Raw genomic sequence first — 27461 nt, forward strand, 5'->3', positions numbered from 1 at the left:
TTTTCTAATTTTCTGTTCAAGCATTCTTTCTATGTAATCTTATTACCAAATAAATGTGCCTAGGATTGCAATTTAAATATATATTACATTCAAGGATGCACTTTTTTTGCTTGGTATGGCTGTCTGCCATATTTCCCTGTACAGATTTCTACTCAAAAGAGTCTCAAACACAAAGTCAATTTGATTATGTGATGACGGTGTTTGAAGACAGAGTTTGTCTTATCCTTTTAAATCCAACTTCATTTGTTTTGTTCATAATACGATGTGCTACTGTTTTCACATGAGTGTTCTTAGAAAATACTTTATTTAAAATATCAAAGATTTTTAGAAGTATATTTGTGGAAGCAATGTGACTATCATATCAAGAAATATTTAATTCTGGAAAAAATAGAGTGAAGCAGTATTATGTACAGATTTATGGCAGAGTTGCTCATATGCCCTCAGGTGCAAGTGGATTCCTACAGGAGTTATCAGCCATACACAGAAGTAAAAATAATAATCTATAATTGACTGAAATTATTTTCAAGCAGATCTTCAGCTACTGCCACGTTCATTTCCCCACTGCTTTTGTAACCCAAGAAGTCACATAACCCCATATTATTTTTCCACCTCCAAATATAAGTCACTCATGCTGAGTGGGGTATAGCCACTCAAAATTTTAAAAAATGAATCAGAAAGCTGGAAATTTCTGAATGGTGAAGTGGGATTGAAAAAAGCCAATGGAAGTGGAAAAGTCCTAGTTAGCATGGGGATGGAAAGTTGATGGGGTGGGAGATATTACAGAAATGGTGAGAAGATAAACTTACTTTATAGAGAAACATTGGAGAATTTGGTTATAAATAATATTTTAATACTTATTTATTATCCTATTTCATTGCTTCAGATTCCCTTGAATTTCATGAAACCGAACATTTCTTGGATTCTGTGCCAGCATTATTTTCTGCTCTGAATTTTTCTGCAAGAGGAAATATTCTTGTTAGAAATCAGAAAACACACATATGCCTTTAATCTTTTTAAGGTATGAATAGGTTCAGGCATACAAAGTTTAATAATATACAAAGTTTAGTAGCTACTCAAAATCATCTGCTGCAATTTTAAACAAAAAATATATATAGTTATTTAAAATTAAACTAAAATTATTACAGATTTATGAAGCTGATAGAAACCCCTCTCAAAATAAAACTGGCTTCTTTGCTTTTATTGTACTAAGAAATTGGATGAATATATTGACAAACTTACTGCCACCTTGTTTCTTATATGCTTACGGAGTCAACAGGCTTTTCAGTTGCAATTCTGTGCTTGCCTAAAATCTATTAAACACACTGGGTTTTGCCTAGAAATATATTCATGCATCCATAATTAAAGATAGTCCTTGACTTACAACAATTCATTTAGTGACTGTTTGAAAGTACCAACAGTACTGAAAAAAAGTGACTTATGGCCATTTTTCACACTTATGACCCTGGCAGCATCCCCATGGTCACATGATTTACATTCAGATGCTTGATAGCTGGTTCATATTCATGATGGATACAGAGTCCCAAAGTCATGTGACCATCTTTTGCAACCTTTTGAGAAGCAAACTCAACAGGGAAGGCAGATTCACTTAACCATGTTACTAAGTTAACAACTGCAGTGATTCACTTAACAAATGTGGCAAGAAAGTTCATAAAATGGGGCAAAACTTGCTTAACATATTTCTCACTTGGCAACATAAATTCTGGGCTCAATTTGGTTGTCATGTCAAGGACTACCTATATTTACAGCCTTGTTTTATTTGTTAGAAATTTTGATTACACTTCTCCCTGTCCAGCATATTTATGTTGCCCCTCCCCTTTTTTTTGCTTAAAAGAGCATGTTCTCCCTCTCTGCACTGCCTCTCCATTTTTGTATTTGATTTATATCCCCCTTTCATTCAGCAGCATACCCAGTGCTCTCTCTCCTATTTCTCTCCATTACAAACCTTCGTGTAGTAGGTTACGCTGAGTAAGTGAATGGTCTCAAGTCACCTAGTCATGCTGGCTGGGGAATTCTGAAAATCCACAAGTCCACATGTATTAAAATGGCTAAAGTTGAGAAAAATAGGTCTAGAGACTCTTCCTGTTTGAAATATGGAACCTCCTGGCTTTTACCATAGCAAGCTATTCTGCTGGAGCAGGAGTGGATAGCAAGAACTAGATGAATAATGTCATTTGGTTCATCATGTGGAAACAAGCTGCTTCAAGTGTTTTTAAGGGGCTTCTCACTATGAAGTATTGTTTGAAGACCCTTTCAGGTAAGAGCATGTCTCTAAATCAGCTGTCTAATCTAACTTTGTTTGTCCTGAATGTTTTCCAAAAGGGAAAGCTCTAAGGGTGATGCTTCTACAACAATTGCTCACCAGCGAGTTGTTGAAATCCCATAGTTATCAGATCCTCATATAAATGTTTAATAGGATTCTGGCCAGCAATCAGAACACCGTGTAACCAGATAAGAAACATTCTGTGTCCATGTTCCTTGTAGCTCTTTCCTCCTAGAGGGTAATATACAAAATGTTAGCCTACTGTTTGAAGTAATGCTTCTATGTTACATTTTTGGCTGCAAAGATTTGTTCCAAGAGTTACCTAAATCCTTGAATTTTTTTGTTGGAAAGGGAAGGTGGAAGAGATTAGTAGGGGTAGAGCATAATGAAGATCAGGCCTATTAACCCTCTTTTGTTCCCTCCACTAATTCTTATAGGGAAATATGAAGAGATCTACTAATACAGAGATTGCAAAGACAGAAATGTTGAGGACAATATACAAATGAGACATAAAAAAATGGATGACGTTAGTCCTTTTGTATATTAAAAAGCTTTAGGAGACTGTTATTCAGACCTCCTCCACAAAATGTTATTTTCCTAAATTGCTTTTGCTATCTAGAATGGAAGTTATGGGAGTATCTTTCTGTGGGTGAGGCAGTGGTTTTGGCAAGTATGATTTTTGAGAAAATAATAACAGGAACAGAAAGGATTAAACAGCTTTGGTGTTCTGATCTACAGTTGGATATTCATTTGGGAAAGTTCTATTGTCTCTCTCCTCAGTTAGGTATTTTACTGCTCTATGGAAACAAAACAAAAATAGTTATTTTTCACATCAGAAAGTTTGCTCCCGGGCAGTAGCTAAAGTTTAAAATGTCAACTATATAAAATAATAAGCATCTAAGCTGCACCACAATATTAAATAGGACAGAATTCAACCGGCTGAAAGATGTACAAAGGACATCAACATATGTATAAACAAAATCCTGGGGCAATAAAAACATTTTATTTTATTAAAAATTGAATTGCCTTTGAAAGATCAGAGTATGTTCATGTCACAGAAAGCACCTCTTCCTAATGCATTTACCTTACCAAAGCATTTGGAGAAAGGCCGCCTCTTAAGATATAAATAAAACATGGCAGGTTTAAGCTGGCATGGGGAATCTATAAATCCAGGTGCTGAAAGGACAAACAGTTCAGATGCAAAGTAGCTTATTATAGACCATAGTCAAGGGGAAAAGTTTGTATGCCTGTTTTTAATCAAGAGTTAAAGATGCTTTGTCTATTTTTAATCAGTGGAGATTCCTAGATGTTCAACACTAAGGGAGGAATGGTCCTCTATAGTGTTTATATGCCTAGTCCAACTCTGTAGTTGAAGAGTAATCAAGTAGAAAAAACAGTTTTTCACTTAATGTAATGGAATGATACTCCTATTTCATCTATATTAATTGGATGTTTATGAAATCTTGATGACAGAATATAATTGTCTAGAGAGATTCTCAGTCATCCAGGTCATAGTTGTCTCACAGGTTCTCAAAAGTCAACTGGACTGCTTTTTGAGGAAGTAGATTTATTACTCTTCCAAGAAGCTTCATCAGTTGTGACTGGATGGTGGGGAGAGGGAAGGATAGGTTCTGACAGGATGGTGCGTGGTGATGAAAGGATTGTATTTCTTTGCAGTCATCAGATTGTTGGCACTCTGGGAAAGCTTTTGAGGCCACTTGGGGGCTTCTCTGTGTCCTCAGGGACACCTGAATCAGAGTACAAATGGTTGTGGAATATTCTTGGAACTGCTGAAAGGACTCCATTAGGAGATAGGTGGTTTGAAAGAGGGGTGAGAGTCCATCAATGTTAGAACTGAACAGCCCTCCCTCAATAGAGTAGGAGGAATATGACACCACCTGTCTCCTGTCTACAATGCAGTCCTGTCTTGTTTGCAGCAAGAACTAGAAAAATCATCAATTTCGAAAATGCTTTTTACTTAATCTATTCATTTATGTGTGTGTGTTTTTTATTTTTTCATTTTCATAACATATAAACCACATGTATACTATTACATAGCCAACATCGTATTGTATTATTAAATGTTTACATCAATTCATCTTAGCATCAACTCCCAAAAACAATTATTGGCTCTTCTGCTCTCCATACACCAAATTTGTTACTTTCTTCTCCCCTCCCCTTCCCTACCTCCTTTTTTCCCTCTGTCACCCTTCTCTACTTCCCCTTCCTCTCTCCCCTTTCCATTCCTTTCTCTCCTCCTCTTCCCCCCTCCTCCTCTGCCCTCCCTCCTATCCCTCTCTTCTTCCCTTATCTCTCTCCTCTACTTCACACTCTTCATCTCATTTACTTGGTGTATTTCAGCTTCTGAGCGAGCTCCATTTTATGTTGATGGCATTTATCATTCCTTTTCAGTATACATATTTAATTTTAACATATATCTTCCTCTTTCTTTTTTTTAAGAGAGAACAAAAAGGTATACATATATAGTCATTATCTATTATAGTCATTACTTAATCTATTCTGAAGAAGTGTAAATATTGAAATAGACACCCGATATAACATATATTGAAAACTGTAGCTTTGATAGTTCATAAAGATGTGTTTTACATCCATTTTTTTTAGTGTCCTGAATTTTGACTGGCCTATGTGGTGATATACTCTTTGTTTAAGAAACTTCACAAAATGAAAGCTACAGTCTCATTAAAATTAAAAGTAGAAGGATTTTTAATGATATTAAGTCCTAGTCTCTAACACATTCAACATACCGTAATGAAATTGTGCTTTGGTTTTCGTTAGGCACATAAACCACATATCAATTTTTCTATGTTAGCTTAGAAACAACATTTGCAAGAATAGCCAATAGTTATTTTATTCTGATTTTCTTCCCAATTCAATTCTCACTGGCAGGATTCACATTTATAAAAAAAGAAGTCTATATCACTCAGAACTACTATGTTGGATTTTTTTAAAAAATCATCAAGTTACCTGTCCACTGTTCTTCTATTGCTTTGATTTGTTCATCTGTAAACTTCCAAAACTGTGCCAGTTTTACCCATTCTCGCATTTTTAACCCATTATATGCTAGATTCCAAAGAGACGCACGGATCTGTTTGGTCTGTATGTTGTGATCTTGTTTAAAAGATAGATTAATATTTGACACATCATTAGAGTGATTCTCCTGCAAAGAAAATTTCAGAGATTAAATCATGCATTCTTCAAGTAATTTACTTTCACTGTCAAAGAACTATAATATTTGGATATTATTCTAAATATTTTACAAATGTTAATAATGTCAGATACATGTTTTTCTTTCCTTATGTTCAATTATGTCCAATTGAATTATGTCCAACAAGATTTCTCATAGATAGTTTACCATTGCATCCTTTCTAGGACTGAGAAAGTAACTGACCCAAGTGCCAAAGGCAGGACTAGAACTCAGCTTGCAGCCTGATGTTTTAACCATTACATTAAACTGACTCTCTAGGTATATGGTACTGAATGTCAAATCCTTCAGAGGTATTCAGTTCTTCAGTTTTATATGCCTTGTTCACCAAACTTTGGCTGATGCATGTTGGCGTACTAGTAGAGGCTTGACTATGCTGAAATCTGCTCACAAATCATGGTTTGGGCCTTTTTAAAAAAATACATGCAGTATACTCTGCTTCCCCCCCCCAATTGTCCTACTTCTTTTATACATTCTATTTATCTGCACAAAGTTATTTCATATCTCTTTTCCATTGATAAGGAAATAGCTTATAATATCATAGGGAATATTGTGAAAGTGAGCTCTCCTTATTTGCCTATAGCAAACATTTATAGAGAGGCACTTTCTTTGTTCAAAAATCAATACTTGTTCTTATTTTCTTTGGCCACTCTTCGTAATGGAATATCATTTTTCTCCTTTGCCTCTGTTTGTAATAAGATTAGCAGGTATATTTATCTAGCCTCCAAAGCAGCCCCTTCTATTCACTTATGGTACAAAACAGTTGCTAAAAAAAATCTTATCCATATCAGGTTTACACATAAGACAACTGGGAAGATGTATATTTCCCTATCAATATGGTTAATATTATCACACGGTATTAAGAAAGCCAGGTAAGAAAGCCAAATTAAATCTATTTTATTTGCAACTCCTACTCTGTCTTCTATCTTCAGTTGTTTTCAGCAGGAGAAAGTAATGCCATGTAGTACACAGAGTAGAGCCTCCTTGGTCTCTTCAGTAAAAACGGACGGTTTACGACTTTATACAGTAACAAACTGAATCGATTTGCAATATTTCTGTGGGTTCTGTTCTACAGACCTTTGCCCAGGAGTGTCAATGACAGAGGCATCTAGGACTGGAACATGGAACAAGTCCAGATTCCCACATTACCGGGATGGGAAAAGTGCAATGGCCATGGAGAAGTGGGAGAGGGGGTTTGCTAGTGCAAAATCTTGCACTAGCAACTACACAGATAACATCTTAATTCAAGCAGGAAATTAGTAACTAGATTAGGTAGGCTGATGATACTGCATGTATTTGGTATTCTACGTACATTGTTGCCTTATCTAGCTTTCTGGTTTGTAATATGCACATGTGGGAAGAGTGGCAGAACCTGAGAGTGGAGTCAAAAGGGATATCAGCCTAGAATCCCTATGTAGCCACAAGCAGACTAAGTCCAACCACCCCTTGAATTCTGTAGATACGTATCTAATTCCAAGCAGGTGCTGTTAGTTGAGAATATTCTTATGCACAGGCTGCAATAAACCAGTTTATTGGATCTTCACATATGGACCTGGTCTTTCATGCCTGATAGCAGCCAATATATCCAAGCAGACACATTTTGGATTACACTTATGAAAATTGTCTTTGGAAACTACCAATTTCTACAAATACAATTACTTCTGTCAGTTTTTAACATTATCAGCTAAGAAAGAAAACTGGAAAGTCAAGACTCCGTTAGTAAATAGAAGTTAAAAAGCAACCTAAGAATTGAACTTCTTAATATCTTATCATGATGGCATGAGGAAGGGCTGCTGGGCAAGGTGGAAAGGAAAAGAAAGAAATAGGATACTTCTGATCTAAGATTTCCTACCAGTTCTGCAAGGAAGCTTCAAACTCCAGAACTAAAAATAAGTTATTTTTCTCACGAAATTTGATATAATGGAGTATAATATAACATAATGCTTTACCAGAAAAGCTAAATAAGTTGTCCCCTACCTGTTTCCAGATGTAGTATCTCTGTGCTTTTATAATCATGTCTACAACTAAGGCATGATTGCTTCTGGATGCTACAGCAAGTGCGGTTTTTCCTTGCTAAAATGTAAGCATTGTCAGTTATTAAAGGTACACACGCACACACACACACAAATCTGTGCTAAGGTACAGAATATATTGCAAAATTATCTAATCTCACTGCCATGTATCTTGAGAAATGTTTTTTAAATAGTTTTATAAAAAGTCATTTTGGCCAGCAACAAGCATTTTTTATAGCAATCTAAATATAAGTCTGTATCTAAGTAAGTAAAATGTTTCCATGGATTCTCTATTTCCTCTTTCAAAGTTAAAAATCTTGCAAAAACAGCCAACTATTGCTTTTTACCATTCCATGTAAAAGTGCAAATATTTCCAACCTATTAAATTTGTAGAATGTTGAGTAGACTCTAAAAAATGAGTTAGTGGCTATAGGTACATTTACATGCCCACATTTGGCTCAATGTCGTCTGGATCAGTGTTTTTCAACCTTTTTTGTGCAAAGGCACACTTTTTTCATGAAAAAAATCAAGAGGCACACCACCATTAGAAAATGTTAAAAAAATTTAACTCTGTGCCTATATTGACTATATATAATTTTCCCACGGCACACCTTACACTATGTCACGGCACACTAGTGTGCCGCGGCACAGTGGTTGAAGAACACTGGTCTGGATAATAGTTCTTGAAGGACATCTTCAAAGTACAGCTTTCTCCCATAACAAAAAGCACTTTGATTTTTTTTTCTAATTTAAATTGATGTTTTCCATTTTCTCCCAATAGATAACCTTACACATGACATGAGTGCTTTGGTAGTATTTAAGTTAATAATCTACCCAGGACATATTGGCCACTTTCAGTGTGTAGTGGTTGACAGATAAGCTGTCTGCTAGCTGAAAGATACGACTTTCTGAAGTCCCATTTACACTTCCCTCCAAGATTCCATGCATGGTGTGCTGCAAGTCACATTAGCAGATTGTATGCATGGTTGTGGCATGTGGTCCTGCAGGAACAGTGCCTACTGAGCAGATTGCCAACATGGTTGCTGGCACATCATACTGTGGCGCACATAATATAGTGAGAAGATCATTATGTCATCAGATTGGAATTAGTACCCTCCTGCTTCAATCAGCACTACCACCAACTTATGAATGGAACAGTGGCAGGTACGTGGAGAAATCAAGTGAGGCATGAAAGGAGAGGAGAGTGTCTCTCATTGTCTAGAAACTTCTTGGATCAAGTGCTGCAAATAATCCAGGATGGGTAATCTTACCGTGTTTCCTGGAAAATAAGATAGGGTCTTATTTTTTATTGACCCCCAAAATAACCTTATTTTCAGGGAGGTTTTTATTATTTTTGAGGTGCAGGAGGCTCTTTAACCTCAGCCTGCGGCCCGCGGATCAGGTGATCCAGAGAGGGTTGGAAGTTCTGGTGTCATTGGGCCTGCTGCTTTTTTTGCGGCCGCCACTAAGAGAAGGAGTGCAGTAGCTAGGGTTTGTGGGAGTGGCTTCCATGAGGCCATTTCATATGGATGGCAGGTGCATGCGGGGCGCTAGGGACATGTTCCCCCCTTCCCCCGGAAATGGCAGGGACCAGCTACGCATGCATTTAAATATTTTAGGGGAGGGCTTATTTTAGGGCATGCGCTCAAAAGCCTGATTCAGCTTATTATCCAGGGAGGTCTTATTTGGGGAAAATAGGTTAGTAAAGCAACAGTAAATTGTATATTAGGATCTGAAACAGAGATAAATCTCTAATATAGCCATCTGTTAGCTCCTTCCCCAGCTTCAGCCTCACCTTCTAAGCAGAAATATTGCATTTTTTGGAATATACGATGCACCTTTTTTCCTCAAAAAAGAGGCTGAAAATCTGGGTGCATCTTATACACCGAATACAGCATTTTTTTGCCTCCTGAAGCCCCACCCCTTCACAAAAATGGCCTTATGAAGGCTTTCCAAGACCTTCTGGGGGCTGGGGAGGGCAGAAATGAGCAAAAATGGGCTGGTTTTCGCCCCAGCCTGCAGTAGCACTCTATAAGCCTCCATAAGACTATGCATGCAAGTTTTTTGACAAAAAACAAGGCCGTTTTCACAAAAAACGGGCCGTTTTGGGGAGGTTTGCAGAGTGCAAAACCTCCCCCCCCCTTTTCAGAAAGCTCTTTGGTTAGAGTGATTGATGAGAATTAGATTGATCAAGTGCTGTGCCAGCAGAAACAAGACTTAGGTGCTGGAGGTTGTCAGCGATTTCCTTCTCCAGCACATGGAGAAATACACCTGGAGACATCTACCTACCTACCTATCTACTCTCTCCCCCTACCTACCTACTGTATTTCTCTCTATCTATCTATCTACCTATCTACCTACTCTCTCCCTACCTACCTATTGTATTTCTCTCCCTGTCTATCCCTCTATCTACCTACCTACTTTTTTAAAAATTTGCCTTTTAAAAACCTTGGTGCGTCTTATACTTCGGTGCCTCTTATATTCAAAAAAATACGGTAAGTGATTGTTTTTTCCACCATCAGGGAAATCCTTCTATCACTTCACAATAATTTGCCTCTGTTGCAGATAGTAACCAGTCTTGTTAATGATAGCAGGGGCAGAGAATTGAACACATCAAAGTTCCACCCCTTTTTAATATCGGTGTGACATTGCATACACCTAAAAAGATTTTGTGCTACTTTGACCAATATTCTGGCTTTTTTTTTTTTTTTTTTTGCATTCCCCCTGCTAACTCCTCTGAAAAATATTTAGACTAGCTGTTTTACTTATCAAAATAATTTCCCTCTTTCTGAATACATTCTGAAACAGAAAAAAAAAATCCCAGAAGCCTCAGAAGAGAATAGAGAAATGGAACAATCTCATTTCTAGGGTCTTCTCTCTCTTGCAGCTGCCCAAATTTTGGATTCATTGCAGCACCCTGACTTCATGGTAAAATTACTGTGCTGGGAACATACACTAATATTTGATTAATCCCTATTTTTCAACTTAATTCAATTCTCAAATAAAGCCTAAAAAGTTATTTATTTATCCATTTACCTGTCTCTTTTGGTTGCTAAAAGAGTTTCATAAATATATCACAAAGAAGTTAACGGTAACAAATATTGATGGCCTACCAATGGCTAATTGATAATTCATGGTGGAAGCAAGGGTTTGGACTCCAATCTCCCTAGTCAAAGCCCAACCAATTATCTGCGGTGATGCACTGCTTTAAGATGTCCCTTACAAAGATCTAATGAATGACCTGCTTTCTCAAGTTGCACAGGGTTTATTTCATTTTCCTGTAGACAGTCTCATCTAGGCAGCTATAATGTTAACGAAGCTGGAATTAAATCTGCTTTTGGGTAAGTAAAGAAAATCAAGGCTGCAGACATGACTGTTGCATCACCTATCATCATGCTCATAATCCACAAAGGCGGAGTTCACACAACACCTTTAACCTGGGTAAACAAAACCTAATGGTCTCACTCACTGGACATGATTAAATTTGGTAAATTTAACTTTGATTTGATTTTGATGTAATGCAAGCTGACATGTTTGATTGGTTCATACTTAAGGTAGTGTGTGATTCTAGGAAATGGATCATTTTGGTACCCCAGTTAAGTATGCCGGGTGAATGTAGTCAAAATGTTAAGAATGGTGTTCTGTAATGGGAAGTCTCATAACTATAGAATTCGGCTACTTAGATTTAGAAGCCAGATTTTCCACTTAACCCATGTGTTCATTTAACAAAGGCATTTGGGAGAGCACAGATGGGGATTTCATTAAGATTAACTTAACGTTCACTTAACTGTCCCTCCAACTTTCAATCATAACGGGCAGGCTCCCTTACAGTTGTAACTCGAGGATTACCTGTACTACTTTATGTCACAAATACAAAGAACAAGTACTGTTATTTTATGTCTGACACCACAGGTCTTATTCCATTATCCCTGTTGCAAGTTTTAAGGGATAACCTAAATCAAGGATTCTATTTTAATAAGGGATAATCTAAAAACCAAACCAAGACATGCAGGAGAAATGCACTTTAATAGAATCATGAATACCTTATCTATCATGCTGAAGTCACAGCCTGCCTTTAGCAGCGTTTCTATTATTTCCACATTTCCAAGGTCTGCTGCCAGATGTAAAGGTGTTTGATGTCTCTTGTAGATGTAAAGGATAATATTATTCAGAAATCTTTTGCATTAGAAAAATGTAACAAAGAAGATAATATTTGCACCATGCAAAGAATGGAATTAATATGGCAATGAATAGGTTTGGCTCAGGGTCTGTTGCAAGTTTCCTCTTCTTGTAAATATAAAGATATATGAACCAGGCAGTGCATTTTCTCAATGGCAGTCCCTATCTCCAGGTTCAGCAGCTTCTGACAGGTTCTGCAGAATCAGTAGCGGAAATTTTGAGTAGTTCGGAGAACTGACAAATACCCCGGAGTAGGGTGGGAACGGATATTTTGCAATATCCTTCCCCCCGGAATGGAGAGGGAACGGATATTTTGCAATATCCTTCCCGCCAGAGTGGAAAGGGAATGAATATTTTGCAGTATCCTTTTCCTGCCATGCCCACCAAGCCACGCCCACAGAACCAGTAGTAAAAAAAATTGAATTTCACCACTGCTCCCATCCAATTTCATTCCAAATGTGTACCCATCCAAATCCGTATCCGTATTTTTTTTAATTATAATTGTTTATATGTATTAATTTCTGCCTAAAATATTCTGGAATATTTTAAAAAACAGAATAAACATGCTATTCAAACTTTTTCTAAAAATAAATGTGGCAATGTTGTTGTTGCTTCTCTGTATGTATTTATGTGAAAATTAAGAAAAATAGCTGGATGTCTCAGGAGCTAAGAAGCTGAACTTCTAAAATAGAGATTTTCTCTTTACTTTTGTTAAAAATTCAAGGATTATTTCCCTGGTAATTTTGTCTCGGGGGCGGGGGGAGTGTTGTATTGGTTTCATGGAAATATGAGAGTTGAAGTCAAAGGCAGTAGTATGGACAATGAGCAGCCAAGCCATACATCAAATTATAATGCTGATATGTTAATATCAGCATTATAATATTTACGCATACAAACACACACAAAAATATTATGACCAATATTCAACATATGATTCTAATAGGAATTTCTTACCTTATTTAGGCAATTTATGTTATGGTTTGCCTTTATTAAACTATTGATCACTGATAAGTTGTTTTTTGTGATAGCCAAATGTAGAGGAGAATTATTTTTCTGTAAAGAGAGGAGAAATAACATCATGAAACTACAATTTATTCATAAGAAATCATGCTTGATCAGGTCGAAAAGTTTTAAAAGATGATGAATACCTGTATTAACAAATCAAGTACATTATTCCAATAAGGTTATTCAAGATTTTCATTATTCCACTAAAAGCCACTATTCAAATGGAAAGGCTTATTTTAAGCTAGCCATTGAACTTTATGAGTACTATATCCACTACAAAACTTGAGTTTTATTTCAAACATGATAAAAATACCTTTCTCTTGATCATAGATATTTTAATTTCAGATATTCAACAAAATTCTCGCATGGTATGTCTAACATGCTGGTGATAGAGCTTTTGGAACATCATAGAGTAGATCAAGGCTGTCCTCCAAGAGGAGGTAAAAAAGGTCAAGATGATGATCACAACTATGCAACTGAAACACATCCTTTTTAATATCCATGCGACACAAGCGCAAGGCAAGGTTTTGATCACATGACTGTGGCCATCTTGACTTTTTTGAGCTCTCTTTGTAGACATCTCTGATACAGACTATTTGGCTACAGTCCTAAATAAATTAGGATTATTTAGTTCCGAAGTAACATAGCAGTATATAAATTGCTAAAAGTCTTCTTCTCTTTAATGTTCTTGTTAGAAGATCAGTATTGCCAATCAACTTTTTTTTTTGCTATTTTGTTAAATTATAGAAAATCTCTTAATTATTTGCATATGATGTATCTCGTCACACAAACACAGTGACTGTTTGTTGTGCTGTTTACAACTTTTACTTCTTTTTATTAATATATATATATATATATATGCTGAATTTGCCCTGCCCATTTTTCAAATCCAGGTTTTGTAAAACTAATTTCATTCAGCCTTTCTTCAAATCACAGCTATTGCTGTTTGCACAAAACTTTCATCATGTACCTTTTTATAGTTAAATTCTGTGATGGGTTTTCGAATGAGGATGATGAGTACTTTTTATTCTAATATTTGTTGCACTGCTAAAACAGGTGCAAGCACATCACCCAAATTTATTTGCAAAAGAATCTCTTGCAACTGTAGCAAATATATAAGGTAGATATGTGGTATTTAAAAAAAAGGTTAAGGGACAATTCCTCCAGCTAAACTTTTTACCTATATTTATTTTATTTATATTTATTTCAAAGTGATGCATCTTTTAATATTCACTCAGCAAAACTGAAAATAGAATGCTTAATTGATTTAGGCAGACTGTGGTTCTTCTCTTTTTATGTCTTGAATTATGCATAGCTGCAGCTATCATCACTTTCAGAGAATGTCAAGAAATGTCAGGGATATGATATATGACAAAATAATAATAACAAAAAGTCACCTGAGACTGAGCATCCAGATCAATATTACGACTGATAAGAAATCTGACCAAAGGTGTGTGTCCATTTTGGGTGGCAACATGCAATGCACTGACATTGTGCTGAAAGAAATATGTTTAAAAGGGGAAATAATTTTTAATGTTAGAAGTACAATGTAATTCAAAGCTATGTGTTTGGCAGATATGTACAGCTATGTTAATAACAAAAATTGTTTAAGAAAAACTAAGGCCAATTTCCAGAAAACACATTTGAGAATAATTCCTTGTCTTTTGCCACAGTTATTTCATGCTTCATTAAAGTCTACATCAAATACATGAATAATGTTTTTATGCTCTCTTCTAGCTCATCTTATGTATTTAGTTCTGATGGAGAAACTCTGGTACCTTATGCCATTGTTTCTAATGCTATTCAAATAAAGGAAATATAATTTAAGATGCAATATTTTCTGTGAATGTGGGTGTGTTGAAATGAGAAAAATGGTTAAGAAAGGTGAAAAAGTTATAGTTCACCAAATCAAAATCATGTCACCTTAGCTAAATCTATCAGGCTAAAGTTGCATTTGTATATTCACTTCATAGTAAACAAAATTACTTCTCAGAAAATATGCACAGGATTATTGCTGGATGACATGGAAAGCAGAAAATGAAGTTTTTTTTAAAAAAACGTTATTGCAATTTCCCTAATAGCTCTTTCATATCATTAATTTGAATTAGTGGAATACTTAAGGCATACTATTAGCAATAATTTTACTACTCTTTCCTTCAATTTCCTTGAACTTATATATTAATGTCGCATCAAGATCCTTTTTATTAGAAAAGTAAGTAATAAAAAGGACACAAAAGTGAGATGGAAATGAATTAAGTGGGACTATAAAAATCCAGATGAATACCATCAAATGATGATGATGATGATGATGATAATAATCCATTATTGTCAATGCACAACATATTTACAATGAGATTGGTTATAGAGAACTTGAAATCTGGTGATTATCTGGATTTTGTAGCCCAGATCTGGACCCCTATTATACTTTAATACAAATTTCATTAAAAAATTTATCTGGTTTTTAATTCACAACAAGGAAAATTCAAATAAATATTATCTCAGTAAATTAATAAAAAACATCATGTGTATCTACATACTTTGTTCAAAATATTGATGTCACTTCCGGCTTCCAGTAAGAGGTCAGCACATTTTTCATGGCCTCCTTCAACAGCCATATAAAATGGTGTTTCACCATTCTGAAGAACAATAGAAAAAGGAAAGATGTCATTAATGTCAGATACAACTGCTTACACAGCTACCCAATATTGGCTCATAGGAGGTAAGAGCACTTTTTCAGATAATTTCTATAAAATTGAAGAATTATCAAAGAATCTTTCTATTAAAACTTTTGATATGGGATTACAAAATATGTATATTACATTTCAGCAGTTATTTATTTTCAAAGATGGTTCATGTTTAATAACTGATAAAAGAAAAATATCGTAAATGATGGTAACCCTAGCACCGATCATATACAATGATTGATTTTTCCTATATATTACCAAATCAATATAGACTCATGACAATTTACCAAACAGTCAATAACAAAACATCTTTTCTACAGTTTTGGTCAGTTTTCTACAGTTTTGGTCACTACGATGTAGAAAAGGTGTGGAGACTCTAGAAAGAGTGCAGAGAAGAGCAACAAAGATGATTAAGGGACTGGAGACTAAAACATGAAGAACGGTTGCAGGAACTGGGTTATGTCTAGTTTAATAGAAAGAAGGACTAGGGGAGACATGATAGCAGTGTTCCAATATCTCACGGGTGGCCACAAAGAAGAGGAAGTCAAACTATTTTCCAAGGCACCTGTGGGTAGAACAAGAAGCAATTTGTGGAAACTAATCAAGGAGAGAAGCAACTTAGAACTGAGGAGAAACTTTCTGACAGTCAGAACAATTAATCAGTGGAACTGCTTGCCTCCAGAGGTTGTGAATGCCCCAACACTGGAAGTCTTTAAGAAGATGTTGGATAGCCATTTGTCTGAAACGGTATAGGGTTTCCTGCCTAGGCAGGGGGTTGGACTAGAAGACCTCCAAGGTCCCTTCCAACTCTGTTATTGTATTAAAACATCCACAGCAGATATAATTGCACGGATTACAGTAATGAACTCCACAAAGGGCTATCCTTGAAGACTACTCCAGAGAAACGGTTGCTCCAAAATGCAGTGCTGCAGGTGATGTTGGGCATGTTCTATGTGACCCCCATTGCTCTGCAGTCAGCATGGATAATCAGTTGGCTTATTACAATTCAAGGTGCCAGGTATTACCTCAAAGCCATTCATGGTATAAAGGCCTAATTATCTGAGGGACTACCTGTCTTCAATTGTTTCTGCCTCATTGGCATAATTGGGCAGAATGGGCACACTGTGGGTCCAATTGATTGTGGCATCTTATAAGACCCAGGAAATACGCCTCTCCTCTCCTCTACAATCTTCTCACCCAGTTAACATAGTAAAAGCGTGTCTGAATTTTGAGCAAGAGTTTCCTTCTTTATTTTTGAAAATATACTTCTATTTGTATTTTTTTGCTTTATGCATTTTTCAGCCTATTTCTTGTACTTTTACCTGATTGAATTCATTTATATCTTCCCACTGTTGAAGAAGAATCTCTACCACATCACTGTGGCCATTTTTAGCTGCTAGATGCAATGCAGTGTTTCCTTCCTACAAAAATGTACAGAGACAACTAAGAATGTAGGCTTGAATTGTCACTAAAAACAAGTATTCTTGAACCAAAAATAATAAGCATAATGCTAGATCTTTAATAAAAGAATGCATACACCTGGTACATTGGTATTTTGATAAGTATGCAATCTGCCATTTTAAATAAAATTTCAAATAAAATTGGTTTTTTAAATATTTATAATTTAAGACACTGTTCAATATGTTTGCAAAGTATCATTTTATTATTTGGCTAATTAAATTCTTGAGGGGAGAGGTAAAAATCAGTAGGGAATAAATTGTCTTGTGGGACACAAAGCCACCCTCACTTTTTATGTGATTCCTTCTCCCAGACCCATTCAGGATTGTCTCATCTGTTCAATGCAAACTGCCATAGAACACCAATATGACTTTCTACTGATTTTTTTCAAAGACAATGCAATCAGACTTCTGATAGACATAATACAAATGTAAGACATTGAAAAACATTGTAGATTCTGTGGCCCAGTTCCAAATGGCTCACAGCCCAGTAGTAGGCCACGGCCCAGGGGTTAGGGACCACTGCTCTAGCATCAGTGTCCATTTGATACTCAATAAATAGAAAATATGGTTTCACCTGGAAAAAAATCTCCCTGCTGATTTTGGGGTTTTTTTTCTACATCCCAAGTGAAAGTTAGACAAATCTTAATAGTAAAGACAGTGAAATGATAACTGGGGAAGTGGTGGACTCCCTTTCACTGGAAGTGCTTAACTGGAAGATAACAGATGCTTAATATGCACTAAAACAAAAAATGTACTCATAGCCCAGTGCGTGAGTTGGACAAAGATTCTCATCGTGTGACAGAGCAGAGGAAGAATTTGCAGTTGAGAATATTTTGATGAAATGTAGTTAAGGAAGGGTGAAAAAAGAGCAGGTAAGGATTCCAGCAAGCCAACAGCACAGAAACTGAAAGAGGAAGCAAAGGCCAGAAGCTACTTCACTCCACCAAAGATGCTGACAGCCTACAAGCATATAGCAGCTGTTCCCACCCACACCAACACAGTGCGAAAGCCACTTCAGCAGTTCAGAAAAGCAGCTGACAGCAACAGAAGCCAATTAACTTCAAGACAGATACTATACATGACGTCTAAGGACGCATTAACTGTCTTTAGTTCAACATAGCTCAACAGAACAGGGGGAAAAAATGTTTATAAGACTCTTTAAATGAGATGGACTTTGGCATAGGTGTGGCATAGCATATATTATAGCAGTGAGGGCTAACCTTTTTGTTGTTGGGTGCCAAATATGCAAGGGCTTGTGAGTGATAGCATGTATGCGTGCCGGCACCTATAATGCAAAGCGCCTCCCCACATATGCATGCACGCACAACCGCCTCCCACACTCGCCCCCCACACGTGCTGCACTACTTGCCTCCAAGTTGAGCTTGGTATTTCCTCCGGGGGGGGCTGACGGAGGCCGTTTTCGCCTCCCCAAGCTCCAGGAAAGCCTCTGGAGCCTGGGGAGGGTGAAAAAACGGGCCCAACGGGCCTACCAGATGTTCGACCCATTGGGCCCGTTTTTCGCCCTCCCCAGGCTCCAGAGGCTTTCCTGAAGCCTAGGGAGGGTGAAAATGGCCTCCCCCAGCATGCACGCTGGAGCTGACAGCAGGCGTGCCATAGGTTCGCCATCACCGTATTATAGATTTAGTGCTGAGTGATAAATTTCAGAAATAAGTTTGATTTTTTTAATATAATAAAAACCTCTCTAGAAGTGTAGGAACAATAGCAGTAGTCTATTGGTGGTCTGCACCATTTCCCCAAAGAATCCTCTCACAATTTAACTGTACGACATACAAAATCAAAGAACCATCTTTATAAATAGGTTTACCTTATCCTTTTCTGAGGTGAATAAATTAAGGCTAATCAACTCATTTATCATTTCTTCATGGCCCATTTCAGCTGCCAGGAGGAACGGCTTTCTCCCTTTCTGTGGGAAAAGTGAAATTAAAAGACACTAAGGAAGAAAATTGGAATTCTTCAAAGATAAATTACAAAAACGTTTTAACCCAGTTGGAGGTAATTTGTCCCTTTGGAATGCACATGGTCACCAGTCAAACTACAAAATTATCTACAGGTGATCTATAAGGATGCTGAGCAAGAAGGTGCTGAAACTCTGCATGAATATCTTCTGATAGTGCTACATATGCCATATGAATATAAGGCACACCAGAAGGGTATTTTACTTAAACAAATCTGATTCAGGATGTAGCAACAGCCTTCCAGTCCCATCATTTAACTCAGAGTTCCCCAACCTTTCCCGCTTTGCAAACTGGCAGGGGGGGAGGGGCTGGCTCCACCCGAGCAGCTAGCAAACACACATAAGTACACAGCTCCACATGCCCACTGCTTGTGCAAATGGAACATGCTTTCACAGTCCAGTTCCAAACAGTTTATGGCCCAGTAGTGGGCCAGGAGTTGGGGGCCCCTGATCTAACTTCTTTAAAGTGATGCTAAAGGAAGACTGGGTCTGTGGGGGGTTTTTAATGGAAAGTTTTCTGAATGCTGCTCAAATCAGAAAACAAATATTTTAATCTTCTCGTATTAGTATCCTGTTTCCCCAAAAATAAAACCTCTCCAGATAATAAGCCCAAACAGGTTTTTGAGCGCATTCACTAAAATAAGCCCTCCCCTGAAAATAAGCCCTCCATGAAAATATTGCAACCCAGCAGCAGCCATGAGGTGACCACGCTCGCCGCCTCCTGCACCTCAAAAATAAGTTATCTTCCCGAAAATAAGGCCAAGTGATTATTTCGGGGGGTCAAAAGAAAATAAGAACCTGTCTTATTTTCTGGAAACACAATATATATGTGATGTGACCCACAGTATATGCATAATCTTTTAGAGTAGATTCCTCAGTATCACACAAAACCCCTAGAAGCTTTTGATGGGTAAGAGTCCATCAAAAAGTAGCTATCAGTTTGTAATCTTTAAAGAAACAAAAGAAGAAAGTCATAAAGTAAATGGAAGCCAACCATATCAGTTACATTGGAGTAATTAAATGTTATTTTTATTAAATTAAAATTAAATTAAATTAAGTTTATATTTTTGAGCCAAGACTTTTGGAGTGTAGCCCCCACATTTACAGGCCAAATTTAGCCCAGCAACAGATGGGTATCTTGAGGCATGCTCAGAATTACTGCACAGAATAGTAGTTAAGAATACATGTAAGATCAATTAATATAATTAATAATATATGTTTAATCAAGAGGAGCTAGAAATACACAACCCCTGCAAAATCTATAGGCTTGTCTGTGTGTGCATCTAAGATGACAAAAAGATGGGCATAGCATTATGGTGCATATGTGTCCCTTATACATGTACATGTAATATTAACACACTATAAAAGGAATGAGACTTGCATAATGATGCTGCCCCCACCATCATCTCTGACAGATTTGACTCACCTTGTAAGCAACACTGAATAAAACAAAGGTCCCTTCTATCAATATTCATGAAATACAGATAAAAGATTAATGGTAGCCATATTTATAAGCACGCACAATATTTTAAATAAAAGTATTCCCAGAAACATTGCTCATATTCATTGTCTAATTGCTTATAGTATTCTTTGCACTCGTAATACCTCATCAGGTATATTGAGTTCCATCAGGTGAAGATCTCGGATAAAATAATTCACTATTCTAACACTATTGTTCTTAGCAGCAAAATGTAGGACATTCATGCCTTCCTAAGAAAAAGAAAGAACAGTTACTGAAAACAGAATTAGAAATCCTGTTGCTGGTTTATATCTTGGAATAACATACCTGGTTCTTTGCTTTTTGATCAGCTCCTGCTTTAATTAACATCAGCATTATTTCCAAATTACCAGCCCATGCAGCAAGATGAATTGCAGTAAGGCCATGCTTCAAAAGTAAGTAAAATAAGTAAATATAAACTTCGAAGAGACAATGAAATTAAAAACTAGTCTTTTAAAACTCTGTTTTATTGGAAAATAGGTGGACCCCTCATATTTGTGGCAGCCCCTTAGATATTAAAACCCTCCTATCATATCATCCCTAATCCTTCTTTTAATTAAACTAGACATATCCAATTCCTCCAACCGTCTTAGCCTCCAGTGCCCTAATCATGTTTGTTGCTCTTCTCTGCACCCTTTCTAGAGTCTCACCATCTTTTTTACATTATGGTGATTAAAACTGGATGCAATATGCCATGTGTGGTCTTACCAAGTCTTTATAAAGTGGTATTAACATTTTGTTTGATCTTGATTTTATACTTCTATTAATGCAGCCTAGGACTGCACTGGCTTTTTTGGCAGCTGCAACACACTACTAGCTCATTTTTAAGTGATTGTTCACTAGGACTGCAAGATCCCTCCCACAGTTACTACTATTGAGCCAGGTATCATCTATTCTACATCTATGCATTTGGGGATTTGTTTGCCAAAATGTAGAACTTTACATTTCTCACCATTGAATCTTATTTGTTAGATAGGGCCCAGTGTTCAAATCTGTCAAGATCCTTCTGTATCTTGAGTATTGGCTATTCCTGCCAGCTTGGTGTTATATGCAAATTTTATAAGTTCCCTTCTATCCCCTTGTCTAAATCTTCAACGTTTCCATCGATTCTTACAGCACTTCAATTTTGCCGTTAGCCACCTTTAGAATGGCTCTATCACTTTATTTCTTATCTAGTTAACAGGAAAACCCTAAATGACATGTTATTAATTCAATTTTTCCAAAAGCCTGGGCATGATTAATCAGAGATATTAGAATTAATGTTTTCATTAAATATATTATAGGAGGAGAGATGTTTAGTCTATGCTAGCCAAAGATCAGAATGACTCTAGTAGCCTCTTTTTAAACTAACACAGAGGTCCCCTACTCCCAATCAGCATGCTAGAAAGGGGCCACACAAACAAGTGAAGCCCCCCAGCCCACAGAAAAACCTCTCTGGCACCCAAAGGGTTGGGAGCTGCTGGACTAACACATATTATTAAAATTTCTTGAAAGAAAATATGTTGTCTAAAATGATACTAGCGGATTCCTTCTTTTTCATAAAAGAGCCTCTAAGTCTATTTCACCTATTATAAACCTAGCAGTAAGAAATCAGTTGCATATACCTTATCTGCAATATCAACTCTTGCTTTGTGATGGAGAAGAAAGTCAACTGCTGATATATGATTTCCTGCAACAGCAAAATGGAGGGCTGTGCGCTTCAACTAAAACATGAAATAAATCATTGGGAATAAACACAGACAATCAGAAGCAAAATTGATCATAGGAAGCATTTAAATTGAGTTTATTAAACTATGGCAAATATGTAAGCTTGTTTAATGGGTCATCACCTTCCTCACACTTCCCCCAAAACAGATTATTTTGTAAGCCTCCACACCGACAGCATAAGCCCAAGAAAAGGTGTAGCATCTGTTTTATGTTTAAAATTAATAATGTAGATAGAAGATAGAAAACGACAAATTTCAGTAAACAAATGATTTACCATTACACAAAATGCCAAATCCATTGTTTCATTAATTAATTAAATGTATAGAAGTAGGTTCATTATATAATATTAAGAAAAGTTTCTATAAAACTTTAAACATTAATATTAATGGTGATATTGCCATTATTTGTCATTGTCCCAGAAATAAAGTATATAGAGCCGTGATGGCAAAACCTACGGCATATGTGCCACAAGTGGCACCCAGAGGCATTTGTTAGGGCACGCAAGGCATTGCCCTGTCAGCTCCAGCATGCGTGCACTAGCCAGATGACTTTGGCCTTCTTTTTCGACTGGTACAGCAAGACAGTGCTTCCTTCTGCTTGCCTATATTCTACATACAACTTTAGTGCAGGGAGAAGGCCAAAAAAAGTCCCAAAGACTAAATAATAAATACTATTTTTCCTAAATTAAATGAAATAATGAAGAAACAGAATCTGTTTGTTAGAGAAATTCACTATACTTTTATACTTACAATATTGACAGCATTAATATTAACTTTTTTCCTAAATAACCTTTCCATAGTGTCCAGATTATTAGTTTTAGCAGCATGCTGAAATTCTCTCTCATCTGGAAGCACTGCAAAATAAAGAGCACAACTTCTGTGTTACATAGGAAATTCTAATAAGCTTGTATTTTTACCATTGATATTGTTTTGTTGTTCCCTAGTATGATTTGAATGCTTATTAGTAACCTAGTTTCAGGATGATTTTGGACAGTTACTCTTCCTCAGTTCAATCCACCCCACAGGGTGATTTTTATAGATGACAGGAGGCAGGAACACCATGTATGTATATTGCCTTGAACTGATTAAGAAGAAAAATATTTTTCCCCTATCTAATGTCACTCTGAATTGTTCGTAGAAGAGCAACATGGGGATAGTTTAATGAATGAATGATTTAAGAAATTACAATGAAGGAGAGATGAGGAGGAAGAGATAAAGGACAGAGGAGATAGTTTACTTGTATTGATATTTACGAAAATATTTTTGTGAATGAGTAAATCCACCTCCTTGGCTGTGACTGCCATGAAAAAAGCTGCAATACAGCAAATAATGCTACCAGTCAAAATGACACTGCATGATGTTCACAAGCCTTATGAAATAGCTGTTTCCAATTTCCATCATGCAATTTAATACTTTGGCCAGATTAATTTTAAGATTGTTTGTTGAGTATGTCTTTGGGTGTTGAAGGTTTTTCTTATTACTTTAGGTCCGCGTTGACTCTGGGCAATTGCCTGGACTAGCCCTTGCAGTTTTCTTCAATAAGAGTTCAGTAGTAGTTTGCCATTACCTCCTTTCTAGGGCTGAGAGCGAATGACTACGGGCCCAAGATTACTGGCTGGCTTTGTACCTAAGGCAAGACTAGAACTCACTCCCTTTTTCTAGCCTGATCTCTTAACCATTTCATCAAATTGCCTCTCCAATTTTAAAATAAATAACTGTATATTTAAGTTTCCTCTGAATTCAAATGATTTTTTAAAAATGTTTGCCGCATAATATGAAATTTGCTTAACCTTGGGCAACCCCCACCTCTCAAGATTCCAAATGTGACATGTTTGAAGTTAGAATAAACGATAGATAGATAGATAGATAGATAGATAGATAGATAGATAGATAGATAGATAGATAGATAGATAGATAGATAGATAGATAGATAGATAGATATATCAATAATCCCCCTCCAGGAAATTGGAAACTTACTCTACCTCCAAACATTTTCAAAGGGTTATTTGAACACTTAGCAGTTCAAAGAAAGATTATTCAAAGTTTTCAGAAAGCCCTGAGAATTTTGAGATTCAAATCTAGGCTGGATAGGATTTCAAATGTCAATTGGAAATCTCGCATAGGAAACGAACCGCTGCCCTGTTCGATCCGTCTCCCTGTCTGGAGGATTTCCTCCGGGGCGGCTGTGCTCTTTCGCCTCCTTTTTAACTCTTCGGGATCAGCGGAAACCTTTGCAGAAAAGAGGCCACACAAAAACACCCCACTGAAGTAGCTCAACGCCTCGCGATCCCCGAGGGCCGATGGGGCTGCGCTCCACGCTTCGAAGAAAAGAGCTGCGTGCCGGAAGAGCCCCACAAACCGGCGGTCTTGCTCAAACTAAGGCTTGGAGAGAGCCGCCCTCCGCCTCCCTCTGTCGGACACTCACAAGTCTCCGCGTTGGCTGCTTCTGCTGCGGCTGCCGCCTTCGCGCTGCCGCCTTCCTTCGTAGTCAGGTTGAAGAAGCCCCTCAGATCAGCGAGGCCTTTGACGGTGAGGCTCCGGAGTTCCTCCATTGCGGTGCCTGGCGAAGCAGCGTCCTGGAGAACGGCCGGCGGAGGAAGCCACCCCGACCAGGGCGGAGGCCACTTTCTAGGGACAACTCCCGCCAAGCACCTGCAGGACACAACCTGGCGTGTTCACTTTCCTTCATTAGAGAGCGAGGGACGTGGATTTGAGGAGGAAACGTCTATGGATTAGTGAAGCACTTTCTGGATTAGTCTGCTTTTCATGTTAAACTTGATGACTATTCCTCGACAACTTGAAAACTTGCATACTTCTGTGGTGTCTCAGTGGATCCCAATAAATATAGCTCAGACTTGAATTTTGAATTTTATTTTATTCCATTTTATTTTATATTCCTGCTACCACTCATTGTTCAGACCTAAATCCCAATGAGAGGCTTCCCCAAATCTACAGCTTCAGGATATTTTGGCTCACAAAAAAACAAAAAAACAAAAAAAAAAACCAGTAGAAACTGTCAGTTAATGGAATTAAGATATTTATTTAGTTTACACTGGCAACATTTCCCTATACACACATTCTTTGTGTCCATTTACCTAAAGTGTAGTTTGTATTATTCTGCTTGGTCAGCATCAATCAATTAACAATGAATTGCACAAAATCCACACAATGCCAAATTTCTTAGTAAGCAGATGTTGAAAATGATGCTGAGAGCGTTTCCAGTCTCTCGATCCTTTCCAAATTCTTATTCGCTCTGTTTAAAGTATTGCCACTACTGAAATATTTACACTGTGACTCAACATACTAAAAAAAGAACAATACTAAGGGATGTCCCAATGATAGGATAAAAAAAAAAGTCAAGATGGCCACAATTATGTGCATTACACATAATGGATGGAACTTGGATCACACCCTCATGACCACAATTGACTTTTCAACTACAGCATATGGATTTCCCTGAGTCCGATTCCAGATTTTATGATGACTGATTGTAAAGCAACTTTGGCCATTTTTAGTCCTTGTGGTTACACTTTGAAAAGTCTTCTGTATGTACGTACTGTATGTATTCACTTATTTCTTCTTTCCTCTCAGTCCCTCTCATTTTGTATTACAGTTGTTAGACTGTAAGTCCAAAAGATTACCAGAGTCTTAATAGGGTTGGGGTTTAAACCGTGGAATAAAATATATTTCATACTACTACTACTACCACTACCACTACTACTACTACTTACTACTACTATGGCTGTAGATCACTTGCTCCTGACCCAAGGTTAGACTACTTCATGGTTAAAATTAAGATCCATGCACAGTTTTAGTGAAAAAAACTGCTAATTTTCCGCCCTCTAAATAAATATTGACAAAAATGACTCAGCGTAAAAGTAAATACATTTGTGAATGAGTCATATTTGTAACATAAAAATAGTTATCCAAGAAACAGTTGTATTAAAACTATTAGTTTTAATCCATTACTTATGCTTACAAATATCTTACAACAAAAATATATATTATATAAATCTTTATATCATTGTATTCCACTTTATTTTATATATATGAAAAATATGGGAAGATTGAACTAGACGAAAAGATCTAGGAGGAAAGGGTTAAGCAGCAACCTGTATGCTTTCTGCTAACAATTTCACTTATTTAAGTTTTTAAAAAAAAAAACCATAAACACAATTAGAGTCCAACAAATCAAATACAGTAAGGTTGTTTTAAGAAGGGCCATTCTGAAAAAGCAAACAGGAAATAGTATTTCAGGAAATTCATTCAGACTAATTGTTGCTAATTCTTTATTTGTTAAATCATTTTAAATACTAACCATAACTTTTAATACCATTTTTATAAAGCTAGAGTTTTATTAAACAGCTGCAAGTTTCTAATAAACACATAAACATTTAAGATATGCAGGCCATACAGAATTACAATTGATCTGTTTTCTGTTTGGGCAAAAGCAACAAAACGTAATGTATTTAAAACTGGATAGTAGAAAGAATGGTTTGTGCCCATTTTTTCAGTTATTTTAATTATAAGAATGAAAGGCTCTGTAGATTGTGTGTTGCTCAGATGCTGCATATTTTGTTAATCATTTGATCAGCTCCTTGAATTTTAATCTTAAATCTATGCCACTTGTTAATTCCTCTGCATGCAATTTTCGGTGGCTGTAGCTAACAGGGAGTACTTGAAGTTTAGTGTGTCTAATTTGCTAATTTTATTTCTGTTTTTAAGAGATTGGGCTAGTTGACTGATCTAGAGCTTTACAAAAGAATTTTTAAAAACCCTTTTACAATTCTGTAAATCTATCTATCTATTCACCCATCCACCCATCCATCCTTTGGTCCTCAACACAGCATAAAGTGCAAATGCAAGTGACAGTAGTAGTGTCCCATGCCATTATCTAGTGTGCTACCTAGTCTACCTCAATTTAATTATTTATTTATAAATTCAAAAAAATTAGAATTTATCATTATTCACAACAAAATTCCAGCCTCAGACATTCTCTTCATATTCAACTTGTTTCTCAGCCCCATGTAGATGATAGTGGCTGCCTATATAATTATTTAGTGTATGATAAAATGATGCAAGGGAAGTAAACATATACACATAATCTATGTAATTATATTCAAAACCTGTATGGGGATATGGCATCGAAACTGGATGTCCAATTTAGCTATGCAGGTTGCTTCTTGCTGATCTTCCAGGGAACCAGAAAATGTAAGTCATGGGTAATCTTGCACAATATGGTTAATAGTTTACATATCAGCACCATAATCGCAACAAGGGGGATTTTTCCATCCCCTCTGATATAGGGCAGAGGCACTTCTTCCAGTATCACAACTAATTTTGTTCAAGTTTGTCTAGACAGAGTGAGGTAGGTCAAAACCAAATGGCTTGGTAGAGTGATCGCTAATGGTTAAGCCCTAAGAAGGTACCTTGGCCCA

General features: G+C 36.7%; 1 protein-coding gene across 3 annotated transcripts; it reads right to left on the reverse strand.

The window, feature by feature from the left end:
* Positions 1–828: 828 nt before the first annotated feature.
* Positions 829–24849, reverse strand: ANKDD1B (ankyrin repeat and death domain containing 1B). Of its 3 annotated transcripts, XM_087715628.1 has the most exons (16): positions 24449–24847; positions 22774–22877; positions 21922–22020; positions 20606–20704; positions 20425–20529; positions 18670–18768; positions 16707–16805; positions 15238–15336; positions 14098–14196; positions 12650–12748; positions 11560–11658; positions 7482–7577; positions 5267–5459; positions 3371–3457; positions 2381–2512; positions 829–955 (listed from the first exon to the last, which is right to left on the reverse strand). In XM_087715628.1, the coding sequence occupies exons 1-16, from the start codon at positions 24573–24575 to the stop codon at positions 897–899; spliced, it is 1695 nt and encodes a 564-aa protein (XP_087571754.1). In that variant the 5' UTR covers positions 24576–24847; the 3' UTR covers positions 829–896. The 3 variants fall into 3 exon arrangements, with proteins under 3 accessions (XP_087571754.1, XP_087571756.1, XP_087571755.1); XM_087715630.1 differs by lacking the exon at positions 16707–16805 and having other exon boundaries at positions 24449–24849; XM_087715629.1 differs by lacking the exon at positions 3371–3457 and having other exon boundaries at positions 24449–24708.
* Between the last annotated feature and the right edge of the window lie 2612 nt (positions 24850–27461).

The sequence above is a fragment of the Thamnophis sirtalis genome, unplaced genomic scaffold, assembly GCF_051295495.1.
Source record: "Thamnophis sirtalis isolate CommonGarterSnake01/CBP01778 unplaced genomic scaffold, rThaSir2_p1.2 scaffold_5, whole genome shotgun sequence".
NCBI classification, from domain to species: Eukaryota; Metazoa; Chordata; class Lepidosauria; order Squamata; family Natricidae; genus Thamnophis; species Thamnophis sirtalis.